The sequence below is a fragment of the Ranitomeya imitator genome, chromosome 5 (assembly GCF_032444005.1).
Source record: "Ranitomeya imitator isolate aRanImi1 chromosome 5, aRanImi1.pri, whole genome shotgun sequence".
Taxonomy (NCBI): Eukaryota; Metazoa; Chordata; class Amphibia; order Anura; family Dendrobatidae; genus Ranitomeya; species Ranitomeya imitator.
In genome coordinates, this window is record NC_091286.1 from 368,052,377 (window position 1) to 368,071,232 (window position 18,856).

The following is an 18,856-nucleotide window of genomic DNA, read 5'->3' on the forward strand; positions in this document are numbered from 1 at the left end:
CATCTTGTTTGTACTGTACTTGCACATAATGGTTTGTACAGATGAATGAGGCACCTTCAGGTTTCTTGAAATTGTACCCAATAGGGTTGAGCGAAACGGGTCATTCATTTTCAAAAGTCGCCGACTTTTGGCAAAGTCGGGTTTCATGAAACCCGATCCGACCCCTGTGCGGGGTTGGCCATGCGGTACGCGACTTTCGCGCCAAAGTCGCGTTTCAATGACGCGAAAAGCGCCATTTCTCAGCCAATGAAGGTAAACGCAGAGTGTGGGCAGCGTGATGACATAGGTCCTGGTCCCCACCATCTTAGAGAAGGGCATTGCAGTGATTGGCTTGCTGTCCGCGGCATCACAGGGGCTATAAAGGGGCGTTCCCGCCGACCGCCATGTTACTGCTGCTGATCTGAGCTTAGGGAGAGGTTGCTGCCGCTTCGTCAGAAGCAGGGATAGCGTTAGGCAGGGTCCATTAACCACCAAACCACTTGTGCTGTAGCGATTTCCACTGCCCAACACCACCTTCGGTGTGCAGGGACAGTGGAAGCTACATTTTTTTTTCCTCAGCGCTGTAGCTCATTGGGCTGCCCTAGAAGGCTCCCTGATAGCTGCATTGCTGTGTGTACGCCGCTGTGCAAACCAACTGCTTTTTTCAAAGCACAAATCCTGTTGTTCCTTCCTTTCTGCACAGCTATCTTGTTTGTTTGTCCACACTTTTTATTTAATTTGTGCATCAGTCCACTCCTTATTGCTGCCTGCCATACCTGGCTGAGATTACTGCAGGGAGATAGTAATTGAAGGACAGTTCCTTTTTTTTTTTTTTGTGGGAGATTAAGATTGGCATTTCTGCTAGAGTGCCATCCCTGTCTGTGTCATCTCTCACTCAGTGGGCCATAGAAAGCCTATTTATTTTTTTGCTTGATTTGGGTTCTAAAATCTACCTGAAAAAATCATTACATCAATCAGTGGGAGAAAAATATTGGCCTCAGGGCTTGTGTGCCACTCCTTACTCCTGTGTGTGCCATCTCTCACTCAGTGGGCCATAGAAAGCCTATTTATTTTTTTGCTTGATTTGGGTTCCAAAATCTACCTGAAAAAATCACAACATCAATCAGTGGGAGAAAAATATTGGCCTCAGGGCTTGTGTGCCACTCCTGACTCCTGTGTGTGCCATCTCTCACTCAGTGGGCCATAGAAAGCCTATTAATTTTTTTGCTTGATTTTGGTTCTAAATTCTACCTGAAAAAATCAATAAATCAATCAGTGGGAGAATAATATTGGCCTTTGGGCTTGTGTGCCAGTCCTAAGCGTGCCATCTCTCTCTCTCACATAGTGGGCCATAGAAAGCCTATTTATTATTTTTTTTATTGGGTTTATAAATTTTCCCTGGAAAAAAAAAAAAGTGGGATATTAATATTAACCTCTGGGCTTGTGTGCCAGTCCTGAGCGTGCCATCTCTCTCACAAATAGTGGGCCATAGAAAGCCTATTTATTTTTTTGGTTGATTTGGGTTCTAAATTCTACCTGAAAAAATCAATAAATCAATCAGTGGGAGATTAATATTGGCCTTTGGGCTTGTGTGCCAGTCCTAAGCGTGCCATCTCTCTCTCTCAGATAGTGGGCCATAGAAAGCCTATTTATTATTTTTTTTATTGGGTTTATAAATTTTCCCTGGAAAAAAAAAAAAAGTGGGAGATTAATATTGGCCTCTGGGCTTGTGTGCCAGTCCTGAGCGTGCCATCTCTCTCACAAATAGTGGGCCATAGAAAGCCTATTTATTTTTTGGTTGATTTGGGTTCTAAATTCTACCTGAAAAAATCAATAAATCAATCAGTGGGAGATAAATATTGGCCTCTGGGCTTGTGTGCCACTCCTGACTCCTGTGTGCGTCCTTTCTCACTCAGTGGGCCCTACAAAGCCTATTTTTTTTTAATTTGTTTTCTAAATTCTCCCTGAAACAATCATTTTATTTTATTTTGTTTCTAAATTCTTCCTGAAAAATTCATTTTTTTGTATTTTTTTTTCTAAAGTCTCCCTGAAAAAAAAAAAAAAATCAAATCAGTGGGAGATTAATATTGCCCTTTCTGCTTGTGTGTCAGTCTTGACTCCTGGGTGTGCCATCTCTCTCTCTCTCTCCAATTGTGGGCCATAGAAAGCCTATTTTTTTTTTTGCTTGATTTGGGTTCCAAAATCTACCTGAAAAAATCACTAAATCAATCAGTGGGAGATAAATATTGGCCTCTGGGCTTGTGTGCCACTCCTGACTCCTGTGTGCGTCATCTCTCACTCAGTGGGCCCTAGAAAGCCTATTTTTTGTTTTATTTGTATTCTAAATTCTCCCTGAAAAAATCATTTTATTTTATTTGGTTTCTAAATTATTCCTGAAAAAATCATTTTTTTTGTATTTTTTTTTTCTAAAGTCTCCCTGAAAAAAAAGAAAAAAAATCAAATCAGTGGGAGATTAATATTGCCCTTTCTGCTTGTGTGCCAGTCTTGACTCCTGGGTGTGCCCTCTCTCTCTCTCTCTCTCCAATTGTGGGCCATAGAAAGCCTATTTTTTTTTTTGCTTGATTTGGGTTCCAAAATCTACCTGAAAAAATCACTAAATCAATCAGTGGGAGATAAATATTGGCCTCTGGGCTTGTGTGCCACTCCTGACTCCTGTGTGCGTCCTCTCTCACTCAGTGGGCCATAGAAAGCCTATTTTTTTTTATTTGTTTTCTAAATTCTCCCTGAAACAATCATTTCATTTTATTTGGTTTATAAATTCTTCCTTAAAAAATCATTTTTTTTTATTATTTTTTTTTTCTAAAGTCTCCCTTTTAAAAAAACAAAAACAAATCAGTGGGAGATTAATATTTACATTTGCGCTTCAGTGACAGTCCTGCGTGTGTGGCATCTCTCTCATTTGTTGCCACCAACAACAGAGTGTGTAACATTGTGCCTGATTTTCGTTGTGGTCTCACCCACCTGTAAAGGCGTAGCTAAATCATACTGAAGTTATAGCTCACCGTGTAAGTTGTGTGACAGCAACAAATACCGTTAGTTTGGTAACGTTTTTAAAACAATGAGGAAGTCTGGTGGAAGAGGTCGTGGCCGGGGGCGTTCATTGTCAGCTGGTAATGAGGGTAGTGGTAGTGGTGGAGCATCAGGTGGTCGTGGGAAAAAAAATATTGCACCTAAGTCTGGAGCTGTGGAGCCAGGTTCGTCGTCTGGCTACACAAGGCCTCGAACGCTCCCTTTTCTGGGAGTAGGAAAACCGCTTTTAAAGCCGGAGCAGCAAGAGCAAGTTTTGGCTTATCTTGCTGACTCAGCCTCTAGCTCTTTTGCCTCCTCTCGTGAAACTGGTAAAAGTAAAAGCAGCGCGTCGTTAGTGGATGTTCACGGTCAGGGACAAGTCGCTTCCTTGTCCTCTTCAGCAAAAACAACAACAGAGAAGAATGCAGCAGGCGACACAACGGGTTACTCCATGGAGCTCTTTACACATACCGTCCCTGGCTTAGAAAGTGAAGCAGTTAACAGTCCATGCCCATTACAAGTTGAATCTGACATGGAGTGCACTGATGCACAGCCACAGCCAGACTACTATGCTGGTCCTTTGACTCAGACCACAACATTGCCCTCGCAGGGTGCTGATCAAGAATCAGACCCTGATGAGACTATGTTGCCCCATCACGAACGCTATACCACCGACCGACACGGTGACACAGACGAAGTTGCACACGAGCTACAAGAAGAGGTAATAGATGACCCAGTTCTTGACCCCGATTGGCAGCCATTGGGGGAACAGGGTGCAGGCGGCAGCAGTTCTGAAGCGGAGGAGGAGGGGCCGCAGCAGGCATCAACATCGCAACAGGTTCCATCTGCCGGGCCCGTATCTTGCCCAAAACGCGTGGCAAAGTCAAAACCTGTTGGAGGACAGCGTGGCCATCCGGTTAAAGCTCAGTCTGCAATGCCTCAAAAGGTATCCGATGCTAGAAAGAGTGCAGTCTGGCATTTTTTTAAACAACATCCAATTGATCAGCGCAAAGTCATCTGTCAAAAAGCAGAGGGCAGAATCTGAAAAGTCTCAATACAAGTTGCATGCATAGACATTTAACCACCATGCATTTGCAAGCTTGGACTAACTACCAAACGTCCCTTAAGGTTGTAGCACCCTCGGCCAATGAAGCTAGTCATCAACGCAACATCCCTTCCGGCAGTGTAGGGCCACCATTTTCTGCACCACCTGCAGTATCTGTGCAGGTTTCTTTGCCAGGCCAAAGCAGTCAGGGTCAGGGAATCACCAGTTTCGTAGTAGGAAACACTGCATCTAGGGCACCGGCGGCAACAATACCATCTCCCACCGTCTCTCAGTCTGCCATGTCCACCGGCACCCCCGCTAGTTCCACGATCTCCAACTCTCCAGTCCAGCTCACCCTACATGAGACTATGGTTAGAAAAAGGAAGTACTTAGCCTCGCATCCGCGTACACAGGGTTTGAACGCCCACATAGCTAGACTAATCTCGTTAGAGATGATGCCCTACCGGTTAGTTGAAAGCGAAGCTTTCAAAGCCCTGATGGACTACGCTGTACCACGCTACGAGCTACCCAGTCGACACTTTTTTTCCAGAAAAGCCATCCCAGCCCTCCACCAGCATGTTAAAGAGCGCATCGTCCATGCACTCAGGCAATCTGTGAGCACAAAGGTGCACCTGACAACAGATGCATGGACCAGTAGGCATGGCCAGGGACGTTACGTGTCCATCATGGCACACTGGGTAAATGTGGTGGATGCAGGGTCCACAGGGGACAGCAAGTTTGGGACAGTTCTGCCTAGCCCACGGTCTAGGAAACAGTTGGCTGTAGCCGTTCGCACCCCCTCCTCCTCCTCCTCGTCCTCCTGCAGAAGCGAGACCTCGTCCACAGACCGCAGTCGCACAACCACTCCATCCGCAGCTGCCACTGTTGCACACCAGGTCTCCCATTATGGGGCAGCTACTGGCAAACGTCAGCAGGCTGTATTGGCTATGAAGTGTTTGGGCGACAACAGACACACCGCGGAAGTTCTGTCCGAGTTCTTGCAGAAAGAAACGCAGTCGTGGCTGGGCACTGTAGATCTTGAGGCAGGCAAGGTAGTGAGTGATAACGCAAGGAATTTCATGGCTGCCATCTCCCTTTCCCAACTGAAACACATTCCTTGCCTGGCTCACACCTTAAACCTGGTGGTGCAGTGCTTCCTGAAAAGTTATCCGGGGTTATCCGACCTGCTCCTCAAAGTGCGTGGACTTTGCTCACATATCCGCCGTTCGCCCGTACACTCCAGCCGTATGCAGACCTATCAGCGTTCTTTGAACCTTCCCCAGCATCGCCTAATCATAGACGTTGCAACAAGGTGGAACTCAACACTGCACATGCTTCAGAGACTGTGTGAACAGAGGCGGGCTGTTATGTTTTTGTGGGAGGATACACATACACGGGCAGGCAGTAGGATGGCAGACATGGAGTTGTCAGGTGTGCAGTGGTCGAAGATTCAAGACATGTGTCAAGTCCTTCAGTGTTTTGAGGAATGCACACGGCTGGTTAGTGCAGACAACACCATAATAAGCATGAGCATCCCCCTAATGCGTCTGCTGATGCAAAGTTTGACGCACATAAAGGATCAGGCGTCTGCAGCTGAGGAAGAGGAAAGCCTTGATGACAGTCAGCCATTGTCTGGCCAGGGCAGTGTACAGGACGAGGTAGCGGGCGAACAGGAGGAGGAGGACGAGGAGGATGATGGGGATGATTATATTTTTAATGAGGAAGCTTTTCCGGGGCCAGTGGAAATTGTTGGCGCGGCAAGGCCGGGTTCTGGTTTTTGGAGGGACACAAGTGACGTGGATTTGCCTGAAACTGCCCCTCAACCAAGCACAACCGCAGATTTGAGAACTGGAACTTTGGGCCACATGGCGGATTATGCCTTACGTATCCTCAAAAGGGACACACGCATATCAAAAATGATGAACGATGACGATTACTGGTTGGCCTGCCTCCTTGATCCTCGCTATAAAGGCAAATTGCAAAATATAATGCCACATGAGAACTTGGAACTAATATTAGCAACCAAACAATCAACTCTTGTTGACCGTTTGCTTCTGGCATTCCCTGCACACAGCGCCCATGATCGTTCTAACACGAGCTGCAGGGGCCAGCAGACCAGAGGTGTTAGAGGGGCAGAAATCAGAAGTGGCGTTGGCCAGAGGGGTTTTCTGACCAGGTTGTGGAGTGATTTTGCTATGACCGCAGACAGGACAGGTACTGCAGCATCAATTCAAAGTGACAGGAGACAACATTTGTCCAGTATGGTTACTAACTATTTTTCATCCCTTATCGACGTTCTCCCTCAACCGTCATTCCCATTTGATTACTGGGGATCAAAATTAGACACCTGGCCAGAATTGGCAGAATATGCATTGCAGGAGCTTGCTTGCCCGGCAGCTAGTGTCCTATCAGAAAGAGTATTCAGTGCTGCAGGTTCAATACTAACAGAAAAAAGGACTCGTCTGGCTACCCAAAATGTAGATGATCTAACCTTCATTAAAATGAACCACAACTGGATTTTGAAATCTTTTGCCCCACCTTGCCCGGCTGACACCTAGCTTTCCTATGTAAAGGTCTTGCCTGTGGACTATTCTGAACGACTTTTCCAATCTCGTAATTTGCAGCACCTGATTGTCCAGCATCCGACATGTTAACACCTCCCTAAATGGCCAAAGTCCCCACACGGGGCCGTGGTACCGCCACTTGGCGCCAGCACCCGTGAGAGTACTGTTTGTCTGAGGAGGTGGGTGTGCCCGCTTTTGGTCGACGGCACTGCCACTAGGTCCCTCATAGTACAATAAAGTGTCTGGCGGTGGTGGTGCGCACCCAACGTCAGACACACCGTTGTAATATGAGGGGCCCTGGGCCTGTACCGCCGGCCGCAAGACAGTCCCCCCCCCAGCTCAAACAGTGCTCTACCACTTGCAAAATTTTCTCTCACAGCTCCACCAATGTTTAGTCTATGCGCTGACATCCTTCAATGCCTGGCACTGTCAATACCATTGTATTGACATTTTTCTTATGTTAGGCCTTCGAAGCCTGTCTGCGGTCACTCCTTCCACTAGGCCTCCACTGACGTGTCTACTGCTGCCCGTGTTCCCCTGGAACCAATTTTATATTGCCTACAGCCCAATTTTTGTTATGTTAGGCCTTCGAAGCCTGTCTGCGGCCCGTTCTTTCCACTACTACTACACTGACCAGGCCACTGCTGCCCGTGTTCCCCTGGAACCAATTTTAAATTGCCTACAGCCAGCCCAATTTATTATGTTAGGCCTTCGAAGCCTGTCTGCGGTCCCTCCTTCCACTAGGCCTCCACTGACCTGTCTACTGCTGCCCGTGTTCCCCTGGAACCAATTTTAAATTACCTACAGCCAGCCCAATTTATTATGTTAGGGCTTCGAAGCCTGTCTGCGGTCCCTCCTTCCACTAGGCCTCCACTGACCTGTCTACTGCTGCCCGTGTTCCCCTGGAACCAATTTTAAATTGCCTACAGCCCAATTTTTGTTATGTTAGGCCTTCGAAGCCTGTCTGCGGCCTGTTCTTTCCACTACTACTACACTGACCTGGCTACTGCCGCCCGTGTTCCCCTGGAACCAATTTAAAATTGCCGACAGCAAGCCCAATTTATTATGTTAGGGCTTCGAAGCCTGTCTGCGGTCCCTCCTTCCACTAGGCCTCCACTGACCTGTCTACTGCTGCCCGTGTTCCCCTAGAACCAATTTTAAATTGCCTACAGCCCAATTTTTGTTATGTTAGGCCTTCGAAGCCTGTCTGCGGCCCGTTCTTTCCACTACTACTACACTGACCTGGCTACTGCCGCCCATGTTCCCCTGGAACCAATTTAAAATTGCCTACAGCAAGCCCAATTTATTATGTTAGGCCTTCGAAGCCTGTCTGCGGTCCCTCCTTCCACTAGGCCTCCACTGACCTGTCTACTGCTGCCCGTGTTCCCCTAGAACCAATTTTAAATTGCCTACATCCCAATTTTTGTTATGTTAGGCCTTCGAAGCCTGTCTGCGGCCCGTTCTTTCCACTACTACTACACAGACCAGGCCACTGCTGCCCGTGTTCCCCTGGAACAAATTTTAAATTGCCTACAGCCAGCCCAATTTATTATGTTAGGCCTTCGAAGCCTGTCTGCGGTCCCTCCTTCCACTAGGCCTCCACTGACCTGTCTACTGCTGCCCGTGTACCCCTTGAACCAACATCAGAAAATATAAAAATAAGTATTTTGCTTATAAAAAAGAAAATACTGGAGAGATATCAAATGCAGACATTTTAACATTAAAAACAAACACATACAACAAAAATCTGGTACAGTACTAAAAATAGCCACCAGCTACAATAACTTTCTCCTGCAAGTAGTTAACTGAAAGTTTTTTTCAATTTAAAACACAGATATGGCATCCACCGAGTGTTGTCCTGTCGCGTCTTCTTTATATTATTGCCAAGAAGATGCAAAACAATGAAAATAATAATATCATTATTTACCAAAAAAATAGAGTAAGTCAAAACCACATTGCAAATAAACATTCATTACAAATAAAGAAGCAGGGCGCGTCCGAGGGTGAGTATATACCTAATTAGAATATAATCACCCTCGGACGCGCCCTGCTTCTTTCCGACAGCCTTCCTTCCTAAGAATCAGCCCTTCCGTGGTGTAGAGAGAGGGTGTGTTACACTCCAAGGTGTTCCCCAGGTTGCCTTTCCTGAGCTTCGATCTTCATGCTCTCGTTTAGTAGTTGTCGGAAAGTAGGCTGCATTAGGCCTACAAATTGGGTATGGGGTGGAGAGAGATGGTGTGTTACACTCCAAGGTGTTGCCCAGGTTTCCTTGCCATTGCTTCGGTCTTCCGACTCTCGTTTAGTAGTTGTAGAAAACTACACTGCATTAGGCCTACAAAATGGGTATCGGGTGGAGAGAGATGGTGTGTTACACTCCAAGGTGTTCCCCAGGTTTCCTTGCCATTGCTTCGGTCTTCCGACTCTCGTTTAGTAGTTGTAGAAAACTACACTGCATTAGGCCTACAAAATGGGTATCGGGTGGAGAGAGATGGTGTGTTACACTCCAAGGTGTTCCCCAGGTTTCCTTGCCATTGCTTCGGTCTTCCGACTCTCGTTTAGTAGTTGTAGAAAACTACACTGCATTAGGCCTACAAAATGGGTATCGGGTGGAGAGAGATGGTGTGTTACACTCCAAGGTGTTCCCCAGGTTTCCTTGCCATTGCTTCGGTCTTCAGACTCTCGTTTAGTAGTTGTAGAAAACTACACTGCATTAGGCCTACAAAATGGGTATCGGGTGGAGAGAGATGGTGTGTTACACTCCAAGATGTTCCCCAGGTTTCCTTGCCATTGCTTCGGTCTTCAGACTCTCGTTTAGTAGTTGTAGAAAACAACACTGCATTAGGCCTACAAAATGGGTATCGGGTGGAGAGAGATGGTGTGTTACACTCCAAGGTGTTCCCCAGGTTTCCTTGCCATTGCTTCGGTCTTCCGACTCTCGTTTAGTAGTTGTACAAAACTACACTGCATTAGGCCTACAAAATGGGTATCGGGTGGAGAGAGATGGTGTGTTACACTCCAAGGTGTTCCCCAGGTTTCCTTGCCATTGCTTCGGTCTTCCGACTCTCGTTTAGTAGTTGTAGAAAACTACACTGCATTAGGCCTACAAAATGGGTATCGGGTGGAGAGAGATGGTGTGTTACACTCCAAGGTGTTCACCAGGTTTCCTTGCCATTGCTTCGGTCTTCAGACTCTCGTTTAGTAGTTGTAGAAAACTACACTGCATTAGGCCTACAAAATGGGTATCGGGTGGAGAGAGATGGTGTGTTACACTCCAAGGTGTTCCCCAGGTTTCCTTGCCATTGCTTCGGTCTTCCGACTCTCGTTTAGTAGTTGTAGAAAACTACACTGCATTAGGCCTACAAAATAGGTATCGGGTGGAGAGAGATGGTGTGTTACACTCCAAGGTGTTCCCCAGGTTTCCTTGCCATTGCTTCGGTCTTCCGATTCTCGTTTAGTAGTTGTAGAAAACTACACTGCATTAGGCCTACAAAATGGGTATCGGGTGGAGAGAGATGGTGTGTTACACTCCAAGGTGTTCCCCAGGTTTCCTTGCCATTGCTTCGGTCTTCAGAATCTCGTTTAGTAGTTGTAGAAAACTACACTGCATTAGGCCTACAAAATGGGTATCGGGTGGAGAGAGATGGTGTGTTACACTCCAAGGTGTTCCCCAAGTTTCCTTGCCATTGCTTCGGTCTTCCGACTCTCGTTTAGTAGTTGTAGAAAACTACACTGCATTAGGCCTACAAAATGGGTATCGGGTGGAGAGAGATGGTGTGTTACACTCCAAGGTGTTCCCCAGGTTTCCTTGCCATTGCTTCAGTCTTCCGACTCACGTTCAGTAGTTGGAGAAAACTACACTGCATTAGGCCTACAAAATAGGTATCGGGTGGAGAGAGATGGTGTGTTACACTCCAAGGTGTTCCCCAAGTTTCCTTGCCATTGCTTCGGTCTTCCGACTCTCGTTTAGTAGTTGTAGAAAACTACACTGCATTAGGCCTACAAAATGGGTATCGGGTGGAGAGAGATGGTGTGTTACACTCCAAGGTGTTCTCCAGGTTGCCTTTCCAGAGCTTCGATCTTAATGCTCTCGTTTAGTAGTTGTTGGAAACTACACTGCATTAGGCCTCCAAATTGGCTATGGGGTGGAGAGAGATGGTGTGTTACACTCCAAGGTGTTCTCCAGGTTTCCTCGCCATTGCGTCGATCTTCCGACTCTCGTTTAGTAGTTGTAGAAAACTACACTGCATTAGGCCTACAAAATGGGTATCGGGTGGAGAGAGATGGTGTGTTACACTCCAAGGTGTTCCCCAGGTTTCCTTGCCATTGCTTCGGTCTTCCGACTCTCGTTTAGTAGTTGTAGAAAACTACACTGCATTAGGCCTACAAAATGGGTATCGGGTGGAGAGAGATGGTGTGTTACACTCCAAGGTGTTCCCCAGGTTTCCTTGCCATTGCTTCGGTCTTCCGACTCTCGTTTAGTAGTTGTAGAAAACTACACTGCATTAGGCCTACAAAATGGGTATCGGGTGGAGAGAGATGGTGTGTTACACTCCAAGGTGTTTCCCAGGTTTCCTTGCCATTGCTTCGGTCTTCAGACTCTCGTTTAGTAGTTGTAGAAAACTACACTGCATTAGGCCTACAAAATGGGTATCGGGTGGAGAGAGATGGTGTGTTACACTCCAAGATGTTCCCCAGGTTTCTTTGCCATTGCTTCGGTCTTCAGACTCTCGTTTAGTAGTTGTAGAAAACAACACTGCATTAGGCCTACAAAATGGGTATCGGGTGGAGAGAGATGGTGTGTTACACTCCAAGGTGTTCCCCAGGTTTCCTTGCCATTGCTTCGGTCTTCCGACTCTCGTTTAGTAGTTGTACAAAACTACACTGCATTAGGCCTACAAAATGGGTATCGGGTGGAGAGAGATGGTGTGTTACACTCCAAGGTGTTCCCCAGGTTTCCTTGCCATTGCTTCGGTCTTCCGACTCTCGTTTAGTAGTTGTAGAAAACTACACTGCATTAGGCCTACAAAATGGGTATCGGGTGGAGAGAGATGGTGTGTTACACTCCAAGGTGTTCACCAGGTTTCCTTGCCATTGCTTCGGTCTTCAGACTCTCGTTTAGTAGTTGTAGAAAACTACACTGCATTAGGCCTACAAAATGGGTATCGGGTGGAGAGAGATGGTGTGTTACACTCCAAGGTGTTCCCCAGGTTTCCTTGCCATTGCTTCGGTCTTCCGACTCTCGTTTAGTAGTTGTAGAAAACTACACTGCATTAGGCCTACAAAATAGGTATCGGGTGGAGAGAGATGGTGTGTTACACTCCAAGGTGTTCCCCAGGTTTCCTTGCCATTGCTTCGGTCTTCCGATTCTCGTTTAGTAGTTGTAGAAAACTACACTGCATTAGGCCTACAAAATGGGTATCGGGTGGAGAGAGATGGTGTGTTACACTCCAAGGTGTTCCCCAGGTTTCCTTGCCATTGCTTCGGTCTTCAGAATCTCGTTTAGTAGTTGTAGAAAACTACACTGCATTAGGCCTACAAAATGGGTATCGGGTGGAGAGAGATGGTGTGTTACACTCCAAGGTGTTCCCCAAGTTTCCTTGCCATTGCTTCGGTCTTCCGACTCTCGTTTAGTAGTTGTAGAAAACTACACTGCATTAGGCCTACAAAATGGGTATCGGGTGGAAAGAGATGGTGTGTTACACTCCAAGGTGTTCCCCAGGTTTCCTTGCCATTGCTTCGGTCTTCCGACTCACGTTCAGTAGTTGGAGAAAACTACACTGCATTAGGCCTACAAAATGGGTATCGGGTGGAGAGAGATGGTGTGTTACACTCCAAGGTGTTCCCCAAGTTTCCTTGCCATTGCTTCGGTCTTCCGACTCTCGTTTAGTAGTTGTAGAAAACTACACTGCATTAGGCCTACAAAATGGGTATCGGGTGGAGAGAGATGGTGTGTTACACTCCAAGGTGTTCTCCAGGTTGCCTTTCCAGAGCTTCGATCTTAATGCTCTCGTTTAGTAGTTGTTGGAAACTACACTGCATTAGGCCTCCAAATTGGCTATGGGGTGGAGAGAGATGGTGTGTTACACTCCAAGGTGTTCTCCAGGTTTCCTCGCCATTGCGTCGATCTTCCGACTCTCGTTTAGTAGTTGTAGAAAACTACACTGCATTAGGCCTACAAAATGGGTATCGGGTGGAGAGAGATGGTGTGTTACACTCCAAGGTGTTCTCCAGGTTGCCTTTCCAGAGCTTCGATCTTAATGCTCTCGTTTAGTAGTTGTTGGAAACTACACTGCATTAGGCCTCCAAATTGGCTATGGGGTGGAGAGAGATGGTGTGTTACACTCCAAGGTGTTCTCCAGGTTTCCTCGCCATTGCTTCGATCTTCCGACTCTCGTTTAGTAGTTGTAGAAAACTACACTGCATTAGGCCTACAAAATGGGTATCGGGTGGAGAGAGATGGTGTGTTACACTCCAAGGTGTTCCCCAGGTTTCCTTGCCATTGCTTCGGTCTTCCGACTCTCGTTTAGTAGTTGTAGAAAACTACACTGCATTAGGCCTACAAAATGGGTATGGGGTGGAGAGAGATGGTGTGTTCCACTCCAAGGTGTTCTCCAGGTTGCCTTTCCTGAGCTTCTATCTTCAGGCTCTCGTTAAATTGTGGTTAAATGGAACAACTGCATTTGGCGTACTAGTTGGTTTGGGGCCTACTAACAGTGTCTGCCGCTCCTTGCTGTTCTCCTGGTTTCCTGTCCTGAAATTCCGTTTTCAGGCGCTCGTTAAGTAGTTGTTAATGTTAGACTGCATTTGGCCTACTAGTTGGGTTGGGGCCTACTATCGGTGTCTGCCACTCCTTGCTGTTCTCCTCCACTGAACAAAGCTGTGCCGCCTGTTTACTACGGTTGCCAATTTTGAACTGCATTTCGACTACTTACTGATTTGGGCCTACTCTCTGTGTCAGCCTCTCATTCCAGTTGTCCTCCACTGCAATGCCCCCTGGTTATTCCTGTATTACCAATTTTGAACTGCATTTAGCCAACTTTATTCTTTGGGCCTATATCTGTGTTTCCTCCTCATCCTGCACATTGCCCAGCCAGTGATAGATGAGTCTGCTGGTACATTGACCCATAACGCAACATTCCCCGTGCACGCTACACAACAACATTGTAACCCTGCTGAAAGTCAGGTTGCTCTTCCCGCATACCATACCACCTTACACGGGGACAAAGAGGAAGGTGCAGATGAAAGTGCAGGTTCCTTCATCAGGTGGGGGGAGGAATACTAGTTGGCGACGTCACTGGCACAGGGCCTCTCATAGTACGCAAAAGTGTTGCTGCCGGTGGGAGGCGCCCCCGCCGTGCAAACACACCGCTGTACTTTGAGGGGCCCTGTGCCAGTGCCAATGCCAACGAGTGGGCCCCCCCTGCTTGCTCAGGTTCACAGCACTTGCAAAGTTGAAATACTTACCTCTCCCTGCTCCACTGCCGTGACGTGGTCCAGATTTCCTGGGCCCACTAATTACTTGAACCAGCCCTACCCACCACAACTTTAGCCAAATGACCCCCAATTTCAAATGCCTTCCAATTATTATAAGGTAAATTACGCTTGACAAGCTTCATTAAGAAGAATGGATGGTTTTGACATTAAAATGGGCACTCTAGGTGTTTTCCTGGCCCCCACTCACTGCCGACTATGCTGCCCCATTGACTTGCATTGGGTTTCGTGTTTCGGTCGATCCCGACTTTACGTCATAATCGGCCGATTTCACTCGACCCGACTTTTGAGATAGTCGGGTTTCGCGAAACCCGGCTCGACTCTAAAAAGGTCAAGGTCGCTCAACTCTAGTACCCAAGGATGAGCCAGGCTTCTTTTCCTGATATCTTAGCTGATTTCTTTAGACTTTCCCATGATGCTACACAAAAAGTTTCAGGTGTGCATTAAAATACATCCACAGGTGTGTCTTTAATTAACTCAGATGTTGTCAAAAACCCTAATTTTTGGCATACTAATCTAAGTGTATGTAAACTTGTGACTCTTTTGAAGTAAGTAATAAAAATGCCTTAAAACATTTTTTCTCTCATTATTCTGGCATTTAGCAAATATTAATAATTATGGTAATCCTAATTGACTTAACAAAGGAAAGGTTTATTCTGATTTAATGTCAGATATTGAGAAAGCATGCATATGTGTCTTTTTATATAGTACTAGATGGCAGCCCGATTCTAAAGAATCGGGAGTCTAGAATCCATATATACTTTATTCAAATGTAAGAATAATACAATTAATAAATAATAGTAAGAAAGAACAAAAATAATAGGCAGTATATGGAGAAAACACCAAACAAAAGTTCAAAATTGGTGTGAAAATGTCACTGAACCACTTCACAACTAAATATATATAGTTTTGGTAAATGGTATTATCATTTTTTTGACGAAATTCGGCAGGAGCTTGAAGAGCAACGTCACTGGGCCCGCCTCCACGCAGTAGAAACTTGCTGTGAGGTAAAAATTCAAAAATCACACCAAAATGGCGGGCGGAGTGTGTCACAGTACGGCACGTTTCTGATTGGTCGCTCGCAGCAGGCGGCAACCAATCAGACACTGGACACTGTTGACGTCACTTATCTCCGGACATTAGCTCCGGACTTTAGCTCCGGACATTAGCTCGGAAGTTGGCACAAATTGCAGGAAGTAGTATTCTAGGCAATTATATATTAGATATGTAAACTTCTCGCTTCAACGCTATACATTTTGGTGGGGTAGGTGTATTGTTTAGAAGGTTTTTGCTATGTAATCCGAGCGCAGTGTGATATAAGAGCAGAAACCCTGATTCCAGTGATATGTCACTTACTAGGCTGTGTGTTGCTCTCAATAAAATCAGTGTTTTATCAGCAGGAGATTATCACTTCAGGATTAGATGCTTTTTGGACATTGGAGACTATTTAACAGGCAGGGATAGAGCTGGTCATGCAATCGGTGGTTACTGCAGGTTGTAGGCTTGTCTGAAGAGGTGGGTCTTCAGGCTCTTTTTGAAGGTTTCGATGGTAGGCGAGAGTCTGATGTGTTGTGGTAGAGGGTTCCAGAGTAGGGGTGATGCGCGACAGAAATCTTGTATACGATTGTGGGAAGAGGAGATAAGAGGGGAGTAGAGAAGGAGATCTTGTGAGGATCAGAGGTTGCGTGTAGGTAAGTACCGGGAGATGAGGTCACAGATGTATGGAGGAGACAGGTTGTGGATGGCTTTATACGTCATGGTTAGGTTTTTGTTCTGGAGTCTCTGGGCAATGGGGAGCCAGTGAAGGGATTGACAGACGGGAGAGGCCGGTGAATAGTGGAGGGAAAGGTGGATTAGTCGGGCAGCAGAGTTTATAATAGATTGGAGGGGTGCGAGAGTGTTAGAGGGGAGGCCACAGAGCAGGAGGTTGCAGTAGTCAAGGCGAGAGATGATGAGGGCATGCACTAGGGTTTTTGTAGACTTAGTTGAGGAATGTACGGATTCGTGAAATATTTTTGAGTTGAAGTTGGCAGGAAGTGGAAAGGACTTGGATATGTGGTTTGAAGGAGAGATCAGCGTCAAGGATTACCCCGAGGCAGCGAGAATTTGTTTTCAAACAAATGTAAATTCAAAATTACATCATAATATTTTGTACTGAGCATGTTCCTTTTCTATGAATAATTAATAATGATACTGTTTAACTATATAGCTTTATAATGAAAGCTCCAGTTAACACTTTGTGAGCAGCAGTAGACTGAATAGGAAGGCATGTCTAGGATACGGTTTTTATTGGAAATCCTGACAGTATATTTACTTATGTAGACTTCTTAAGAGACAACACAGTTATTCAATGGTTTTATGATCATGAACCATGCAGAAAAGCATCCACACTAGGCTATTTTGTTTCAAAATAATGATTTTACAGAAAGCCATTTGACTGTATTTATTAGCTTTGTTCCTGCCTGCTCTGCTGGCTAGGCACTAAACCTTATGGATTTTATGGCACCTACTTCACATGTTGTACAATTTGAAACCTAATTTGCGCTGTTATATAATTACCGATCCTGGCAGGCCCGGCAATCCTCTTGGACCGAGATCCCCCTACAAATCAAAACAATAAGAAAACAACTGGAATAATCCTTGTAAAAAAAGCATTTACCAAGTCACTGCGAGCTTAGAATAAAAAACATCAAACTAATGTATTTGGAGCAGAGATGAAAAGAGCTGTAATTTCTATAATGAGGATGGGTTGACTGTACAAAACAAGAATAAACGACACATTAAACACTAATCAAGTTCCTGCATTGGACAAATTAGAATTCATCATAAATATGCATTTGTTATGAAAGAGCAGTAAATGTAATAAGGACGAGGCTGATAAGATCATTTTCTTCCCGGCAGAATTCTCCATTGTATTTACCTTATCTTGTATTGCTTTAAATCCACACGTTACTTACGGACACATAGCACCAGTGATAAATTATACATAAGGCTGGTAACAAATTGCAATTTGTTACCATCTTTTCAGTTAGCCATTAAAAGGTATCAACCACTGAGGACTCTCAATTCTAAATATTTTTCTATCCACTGGCTAACACGGTACCAAGATATATTTCTTTCCTGTACATAAGGCTGGTGATTCAAGTTAAAACACAGTGTGAAGGGTTTTGTGTGAACAGCACGTGACGAATCAAAGCAGCAAAAGTAATTTGTGGTCTTCGACAACCACTTTATTTTTTCATGTAAAGTACATTATTCTGCTGACACATCCATACACATCGGTTTTGAGCAGTACAAATGACAACATGTTTGGGAAACAATTTATCAAAAGTAGCTTACTGTAGTTATTTTAAAATGCAAATGAGACTCCTGAATCAAATGCTATGGGATGGAAACCAGACGTATCTCGTCGTAAAAATACAAAATTATTTGTCAAGTTTCATCTGCTTTGTTACGGAAAATCATGTTTTTGCAAAAAAATAAATAAATAAATTTGAAGTACAAGGTTTAAACGCTCTCGACGTATTTCCCATGATATTTATGTTATTCTCATGATATAACAGTAAAGCAGAACTATTTATCCTCAGGGCAAAAAACATTTTAATCATGGTAGGCAATTCATTACTTATGTTACATACAAATTAAAAAATCCTTGCCTTTAATACATAACATGATACACGTAAATAAATCACGCCGATATACATTGCTGGTTTAGGCCAAAGTTGACACATCTTGTAAGCTTGATGTGGCTTTTGACTACCCAGACCATGTCAGGTGATCAGGAATTGGAAAAATAAAAGTGGATTCCTAGTTCTGTCCCAAATCCTTTTTGTCTGTTTTGTCTTCTCCAGTAAATTTTTCCTTCTGCAAAGATTGGCATAGGGAGAGTTACCTTTAAGTGGATAATGAATGCATAAGGGTACATTCCCACTTTCAGGATCTGCTGTGGTTTTGACACTGCGTACTTATGCAAAAATGCAGCGATCCACAAAAATTTGCACCTGTGGATAACCAGCGGAAACAGACATGTGGTATGTCTTTCAGATGTGCAAGAGAAATTTCCACAATAGAATGTATTGGATGCATTAAATCCACATGGTTCATTGAACACATGCAGATTTATCTGCTTGAATAGAACGCAGGATTTTAGAAGCAGCGAAAATACGCTGCATCCAAAACGCTGCTACTTCCTGATCGTGGGCACACAGCCTAAAAGTCCTTGTAAGAGGAGTAGAAAGGAGTGAAAGAACATGGAGGACAAAAGTGTGCTGTACTATAAGTGCTCTCGGCACCATTGCTGGATTATTTGTTTCGGTACTACTTTGTATGGTGCACACATTTGAGAGCAGATGTAGCACTACAATATATACAGTCAAGGCCAAAAGTGTTGGCACTCTTGAAATTGTTCCAGAAAATGTAGGATTTCTAGTATTTTTCCCATAAAATTATTGCAGTTCACGTTTTGTCATACACGTTTATTTTCTTGGTGTTAAAAAAAACAGAGAATAAAAAGCAAATTAGACATAATTTCACACGAAACCCCAAAAATGGGTTGGACAAAATTGTTGGCACCCTCAACTTAATATTTGGTTACACATCCTTTGGAATAAATACCTGTAATCTATTGCTTCCTATAACAATCAACAAGCTTCTTGTAACTCTCAACTGGAAGTTTAGACCACTCTTTTTTTGCAAACTGCTCCAGTTCTCTAATATTTGAAGAATGAACAGTAATGTTAAGATCTCT

The 18,856-nt window shown here is 44.9% G+C and overlaps 1 protein-coding gene across 1 annotated transcript in view; it reads right to left on the minus strand.

Moving 5' to 3' along the window:
- The window catches only part of COL19A1 (collagen type XIX alpha 1 chain), a 1,728,692-nt gene that overhangs the window by 499,944 nt on the left and 1,209,892 nt on the right, over positions 1-18,856 (minus strand). The window contains exon 20 of the mRNA XM_069726653.1: positions 16,669-16,710. Within this exon, the coding sequence (XP_069582754.1) occupies positions 16,669-16,710 (42 nt within the window). The remainder of the gene's footprint in view (positions 1-16,668; positions 16,711-18,856) is intronic.